Genomic DNA, 7,729 nt, shown 5'->3' with positions numbered 1-7,729 from the left:
TTTAATACAGTACAACCATAAAAAAGAACTATTTATAGCAACAGAAAGTATAAAAAAGCAAACAGAAAGAAACGGAAAGTTTAACAAAATAAAGGTGGCTTTAACTTTTTTTGTTGATTGAAAAATATCGGGAAATTCGTAGGAAAATGGTCGAACTTACCCTCTCTAAGAGTCCAGCCATGCACTACACATGATTTTCGAGCACAATATACAAGAAAAAGGCACTTTTCCTTAAAAATTCTGGAGAGTCAACCGACAAAGACGTTACATTGTCAACAGTCCGTCTCGAAATGACGAAAATCGACCGAAACGACCAATAATATTGAATTTTGACGCTCGGTCTCTACATAAATACAGACAAAGACATAAGAAATCCCCAATAAAGGTACACCTACACCAAAGAATATTTGAGAGTACCGTGGCACAGAGCAAAACAATAATTAGTGTGTTTTGACCATATGAAAAGAATGTCAAACCAAAGACTTGTGACATACGAGAGCAAACGGAAAATGATATCATTAAGATATCTTTGGACAAAGGTATACAAGATGCTGTAATCAGAAGAGATACTAAAGAAGAATGACAGCAAAATAGAAGAATATGGCTGCCTAATTATGACAAACGGCCAATAGTGCTGTAGAGAGCCCACATGCTTTAATTTACATCGGCTGCCGACCGGGTCTCAATAAACTATCTTTCTCGCGCTTATAGATACTCATAAGACTTTCTTATCGCGCTCATTTAAAATCTTTATTCGCGTCTGGCAAGTATTAAATCCTATTGAATTGTTGGCTGGCAATTAATACATATTTTTTAATATCATCTAATAAACACAAAATCTTTTAGAATGCCTCCAAAGTATGTTCTTCCAGGGTATAATAATTAAACATATTTGAAATGGTCTGGTTACACTTTAAACCATTGGTTAAGCCCTTAGATTACGCCATACTAATTCGGTGTTGCCGAATTTCGTAAAAATTCCGAAATTGGATGGATTAAGTTTTGCTGATTTATTAGACATTATTGTAATATTGTTATAAATGTAATAGTTATTTTTAAATTTTACAAGATGAATATGTATATAGGACGGTGACTATTTCGATGCTCCACATTAGTATTTCGGAAACTACAAGAGACACGAATTCGGTTAAATGAGTCAAAAGTTGATATTAATTTGAAAAACAAAGACACTTTGAATTCCCTGACTTACGGGTTTAAATAGTTTGGAACCTGTGAAGGGAAAATTCGAAGCAATAACCCTACGCCTTGACCTGAAATTTTTAGTCAGCCTACTATTTAGTTGCAAAAGTGAAAACAATACATACTTATGGAGCCGTTTAGCCGACTATTTGATTGAATGTGAGCGCGGCTCCATAAGGACGTGTTACAATTATGAAATTAAATGATCGACGGATTAAACATTGCCTGTCAGCGTATAGCCTAAGGCTACGCAATGCAATCAAATATTGGGCTGATTGGCTCCATGAGAGTGTATCGTTTTCACTTGTTGAATTCAATTGTTTTCACAAAAATTACATGTCAGTGGATACCCTAATTATCCAAAAAAAACTCACATGGTTCATTTAGAAATATGTAAATAATAACTTTTATTCAAATATGCGATAATTGTTTTGAGTAGTGTATTTTATCCATTGTAACGTAAGTAAATACTGTAGATCTGGCAAAATTGTTAATATGGTAATAGGTCACACTCATTAGACCTATTGTAAGAAAATTGTGTACTGATGTAACTTTATTATATATTGACCATAAATACTCGTCTCTTTTAAGGAACAGTATTGCAAAAGATAGACATAATTGAATTTAAATTTATGAAAAAAAGACGATCTTTATGGTAGGATAGGATAGTATTTAGATTATTTAGTTAATATTACTTTTAAAACCTAATTAAAAAGTTGGAAGGTCTAATAACAATAGGATAATTCTCACTACAGAAGAGCAATAATAATATTACCTGAGAATAGGTACTATGTAACAAAAAAGGCGAATTCTAAAAGTTTTCATTGATAGTTGTTAAATTGAGGTATTTACTAGTAATTGATACTGTCAACAAAGACGGCTCAGGTACTTACCGACGGATTGCAAATTTGCATAATTTTCGGCACTCAGCCTTTTTTTATGAAAGGAGTTTATTTTAGTACAAATCAAGTTTTGATTTATGAAAACCAATAAGTATAGACAGATATTAATTATTCATTTAAATAGTTATTATATACCGGATGTTTCTCAAAAGTGGCTCACCCCTATAACTTTTTATTTTTTCAGATAATAAAACGAAAATTGGTATGTTTGTATAATATGACATAAATCGGGATTGATTGACGTATTGACGTATATTACTTTCGGTCTCTTCGTGCTTCACCCGAATTCACTACAACTTTTGATTTTTAGATGGTACCCCCGGTATTTTTTTACTTTATTTGAGAGAAAATGACAGTCTGTATAGAATGACATATCATATATCAACTTTTGACATTTTCAATTTATTAGAACATTTGTCTGGCGAAAATCTTATACGATAGTCGGGAAAACACTATTTATAATGAATTAAAACAATAATTTAGAACAAATAAGTAATTTCTTTTATAAAAAAAAAACGTGAAAAAAATGCAAGGCCACAAGAGTTTTTGCGTGCTTGATCTTGGTCTTGCGGAAATTTTGTACTGGTTGGTCTTGCAGATCAAACGCTAGTTTTGGTCTTGCTTTTTGTACAATACCAAGACCAGTTTCGCTGATCACTACAAAGAAGCACAAAATATTGAATCACCTTCTCCATAACATTGAACTGAATAAATTTCAACCGCCGCACACACAGCAAAATGCCATGTTTAGCTTGACAAAAATCCAAATTAATTTTTTTTTCGTATGTTTATGCACACATTGTTTTTCTTATTACATTTGTAGGGCTAATTTTAAATATTATTATAAAATTTTTCATTCAACTAGAATAGTGCAAGCGCTAACGAAAATTGATGTAGTTCGCAACTTTCGCGGAGCGCAAAAGAATGTCATTTACACCCAGTACAGCCATTTGAATTTTTTCTAGTATCAATAATATATGAAAAAAAAAGCTTGTAATAAACTTAGAAATTCATAATTTAGAATATCTGTCTTCTTAAAACTAAAAAATCCTTTCTTGATATTACAGGACTCGTATAGAAATCAGTGCGGCTACATGCAAATAACGGGCTATTTAAAAAAAAGGCAAATTTGGGAAAGCTGATTTTTTATATCTGTATCAACATACATACATTAGTGATTTTAATTTTATTAAATTAAAAGCGGAACTCCGTGGAACGCATAACTATAACCCATTATGAAAATAAAATTATTAAAAAAAAAACCCAAAATAGTGTATTTAAAATAAATCTGAAATACATCCAAAACAATTCAAATTGATTATATTGATGTTATTTAATTGTACTACATGTCTGTAGCTATATTGTCCATAATGGTAATTAATTTTCAAATGGCTGTGCTGGGTGTAAATGACACTCTTTTGCGCTCCATGTTTGTGCAAGGCTAACGCTCTTCCCAGAAAGTCTGGACTCATCAACTTTCGGTAGCGCTTGCACCGTTATAGTTGGTCAGAAAAAAATATAATATTTAAAATTAGGTCCACATATTTTATAAGAACGATAGTGAATGGATAAACATATGGATAAAAAAATATTTGTAATTTCGATTTTTGTCGAGCTAGATATAGCATTTTGCCCTGTGCGCGCCGCGCCGATAAAAGAACGAAAACGAAATGATGTTACCATAGAAACGCATTCTGATTTTTGGGACTTGAAAAAAATCAACGACGATTTATATTTCTTTTATTTTTCAATTAATTTTCAATTAAAACAACCCACGGACATACTGTATGTATATTAACTATGTAGCCCTTATCTTATGGAGTTTATATTTTCCAGATTGTCCGTTTTCTTTACAACTAGATCCGATGGAATATTAGATGTTTGGGATGTACTGCAAGAACAGAAACAAGCGTGTCTCAGCGTAAAGGTTTGTGACGAAAGGTTGAGGTGCAACAGAACTCACGAAATGGGAAAATTGGTAGCGGTAGGAAATGACAAAGGTACCACTTATCTCGTCGAATTCAGCGATAATTTATCGGTATCCAACAAAAATGATAAAGTGCTTTTAACAGCGGTAAGTACCAATTGATTTTAAGTGAGATATTGTTAAGTTTTCTTACCACTGCTACAGATAGAGTTGAGTGAATAAAATGTAGGCAAAAAGGCCCCAGACAAAATCATATTTTTTATATTATTAAAAGATAATATTAAGATATGAAGTATTTAAATCATTTTCGACTACTTGCCATTATCGCGCAATTCCATATAATATTTACATAAAGCGGATGGTATACTTGTCTATATAAAGTCAATGTGTAAGAAAGAGACAGCATAAAGAAGTAACGCTGATTGTAATGATTTAATTTTGTCAGCGCCGACCGCTGTCATGCACAATGATGCCCAATTTGAAAATTTTCCTCTAATTTACAGTTAAAAATATTTAGAATATTATTTCTTCTTCTTGTCACGCCCTCTCCTGCCGAAGGTTGGCGATCCAAATGACAATTGTGGCTCTGGAAACTGCAGCCCGGAAGATTTGCGCAGACGAGCGTTCAAACCATCTCCTCAAATCTTTTAGCCATGAGTTCTGGCGTCTTCCTACTGATCTTTTCCCTTGCACTTTGCCCTCTTTTATGAGGCGCAGTATTTCGTATCTACCACCTCTCATCACATGACCCAGGTATTGCATTTTTCTTTCCTTGACGGTGTTCAGTATGTCTTTTTGTTTCTTCATGCTGGAGTACTTCATCGTTGGTGATCCTTTGTACCCATGAGATTCGCAGCATCCGTCTGTATACATACATTTCGAAGGCTTCTATTCTCTTTTCTGTGCATCCAGTGTCCAGCTCTCATCCATAGAGTAACACAGAAGACGTAGCATCTGGCCATTCGAGTTCTGAGGTTCGCACTGAGGTCTCGTCTTGTAAAATTATTTCATTCTCACGAAGATATTTCTCGCTTGCTCAATTCTTGAAAATATTTCTCTTTTCGGGTCGCACTGACTATTGATGTTAGCTCCTAAATACTTTATTGAAAAAACGAGAGAGATACCCACGCATTCGATTAGACGTCAACGAAGTATGACCCAGCTCCCCCTAAAAGTGCGGGCTGATCCATCGCGGGGTAGAAGTTTATGTTTTAAAAGAGGCGCTATCGCTTTGACATGAGATTATTAGGAAAATTAGTTTAGATAAGATAGAGAATTATGCAAACTAGTTTAGATAGAGCGATAGAGCAGAGAAAAAATTGATGGGGCAGAGCAAAATTTACAAAAGAAATGGTCCCTTATTCCAATCTCTTACAACAGTGAAAAGAAAACCCTAAAATAAAGCCAGACTGGAACCGGCACTATTTTAGAATTATCAATTCATTCATCTCAAAGACCAGTAAACTAAATAAAAATTAATATAAGTTTGAATTTGAGAATTATATAAATTTAGAGAAATAAAACAGTTTAATCAGAGTGAATTTACTTAAATTTATACGTGAATGAGAGAGCGAGAGAGCGGAGAAAGGCTGTTCACTCTTGCGATCGTAATTGTATCAATCCATTCACAAGGTGACCATGAGTAAAAAAGATATTTAAAGCAGAGAATGTATATGTTTTTTTTTTAGTTTTTAAAGAGAGAGAATCTATTATAATCCCATTAACGCTAGAAAGAAGACCTAAAACAATAAAGGCTGTGAACCTCGTATTGTCGTTAGCACCGCCGATCCAAACATTAACAGGAGACTAGGTTTAGCAAATTTTAAATTTTTAGAAAGAATTGTCTCAAAATAAGCACTAAACGGACAACGCTAAAAATAAGAAAAGGCTGTGAAACTCGAATTTTTATTGAGGGAGAATCCTAATCCCAAATAAACGCTAGAAAGGGAAAAGACAACATTAGAGCAGTGAAAGACTTGGAATATCCACTGCCTTAGCACTCTCGTTTCATCATTACGGAGACTAGAACAGGGTGATTAAATTTAGTTTAAATGTATCAGAAAGTAATAATTAATATCCTAAAGGCAAGGAATTTTTAGTGCGAACCTAATCACAAAACAGACGTCTAAAGAAGAAAACACTAGAGAACAATGGAAGACTTGAAATCTCCATTGCCTTAGCACTCTCGATATTCAACGTTAGAGACCAGACTAGCACTAAACAGTGAAAAAAGAAAGATGTGTACCTCCATTACATTTGCACTCTCCATTCAGCACTACGTGAGACTTGATAAGAGAAGAAGAAGACGATGAGGATGTTGTTAAAGGATGAATAACTTAGGCGAAGAAGTGAGTGGTTTATTGAAGACTCGCACTTTCCGTGGCTTTGTTTGCCGTGAGTTTTAGAAAAAATAGAGTTTAACCGGTCATAACCTCGGCCAAGAAAGTTGACGAACCTTCATAAAACGCATGTTGAAATGGACAGAGCCCGAGAAACAACCGGGGGGGACCGCACGCGGCGGCGTGTTGTTCCTAGTCAACTTGTCGAGGACCTTTAACGGAAATCGCTTGGCCAAGGCCTTCGACCCTCCGATAAACCAGCTTGGTCCTCCCAATTCCTGAGGACATTTTTGTTCGCTTGGAACCTGGCCAGAAGATCGCAAAGAGATCACTGCGGGCTACAGGGCGACCGGAGCTTAGAAAAAGAATCAATGAAGATTAGAGAATTATGACGGTGTCCGTCGAAGAAAAAAAACCATTCGACAACAGGGTTTTTATTTTTCGGAAGTAAAGCGAAGGCAATCCGGAAAAACAAGTTTAATATGCCTGCGGTTTTCAGATTTGAAGAGGCAAAGAAAGTAAAAATATAGAAGACATTTTATAAAGTACAGTTTATATTGGTGGTGAACTAGCAAGGCGCTAGTAAGACATCGGAGGCTGAGAATAACCACATAGTTTTGTGACGTTCCGATCGGACAATTTAACGTAACGTCTTCTGCCACATTCCCCACACTCAAGGACCAGCGTTTACCTGCCCTTTCCGGTCCAAGAGTGCCAGATGAGCCAACCCACTGCACCCCTTTACAAGCCTCCTAGTCCTCTAATTGAGCTGAGCCCCACTCCCCAGACACCCTTTACGTTTAGGACAACAGCCCGGCCCCATGGGATAGCCTGCATAGCATGATATAAGCTTACGCCCGGTAATGGAGCGGTCGAATAACATACCCACTGGCAAACTACAACGCAACGAGCACCTGGGAACCCCGGCCTGCTACCGGGGCTGTAATAATATGAGAACGAATCCAGGGCGAAACAGTCCCAGGCCTCCGAGACTGGCCCCTCGCGACAGTACCCACAGCCTACAGATTGCATCGCAACCACCCCGCAACGCTGCTTTTTTTGTGTCTATCGATTTTAGAGAAATACGAGCACTAAAAAGTACTCGTGTTTATTATAGTTAAAATACTAGGGCACTAAAGTACTGGCATTTATTACATACTTCATTCTGTTAAAGTGACATTATTGTTAATTTAATAATTCTTATAACCTGTTCGAAATGTAGCGGAGATGAAAATCCTTTGTTTTCATGGATATAAAAGTCTATAAACATTTCTTATAAAGTTTTATTTGCGTTAGAGAAAAAGAGTGACACCTGTGATATTGAACCCAGACTATGTAAAACGACGGATTAATCTAACACG

At 35.6% G+C, this 7,729-nt stretch overlaps 1 protein-coding gene across 1 annotated transcript; it reads left to right on the top strand.

Moving 5' to 3' along the window:
- The first annotated feature begins 3,666 nt into the window (after nucleotides 1–3,666).
- On the top strand, nucleotides 3,667–4,264 carry LOC115891407 (dynein intermediate chain 3, ciliary-like). The gene is made up of 2 exons (XM_030911851.1): nucleotides 3,667–3,887; nucleotides 3,939–4,264. The coding sequence occupies exons 1-2, from the start codon at nucleotides 3,667–3,669 to the stop codon at nucleotides 4,189–4,191; spliced, it is 474 nt and encodes a 157-aa protein (XP_030767711.1). The 3' UTR covers nucleotides 4,192–4,264.
- Nucleotides 4,265–7,729: the final 3,465 nt, after the last annotated feature.

Source organism: Sitophilus oryzae, unplaced genomic scaffold, assembly GCF_002938485.1.
Source record: "Sitophilus oryzae breed Bouriz unplaced genomic scaffold, Soryzae_2.0 scaffold_1181_pilon_pilon, whole genome shotgun sequence".
Taxonomy (NCBI): Eukaryota; Metazoa; Arthropoda; class Insecta; order Coleoptera; family Curculionidae; genus Sitophilus; species Sitophilus oryzae.
Note: the sequence above shows the minus strand (reverse complement) of the source record. Positions and strands in the feature narration are given on the sequence as shown.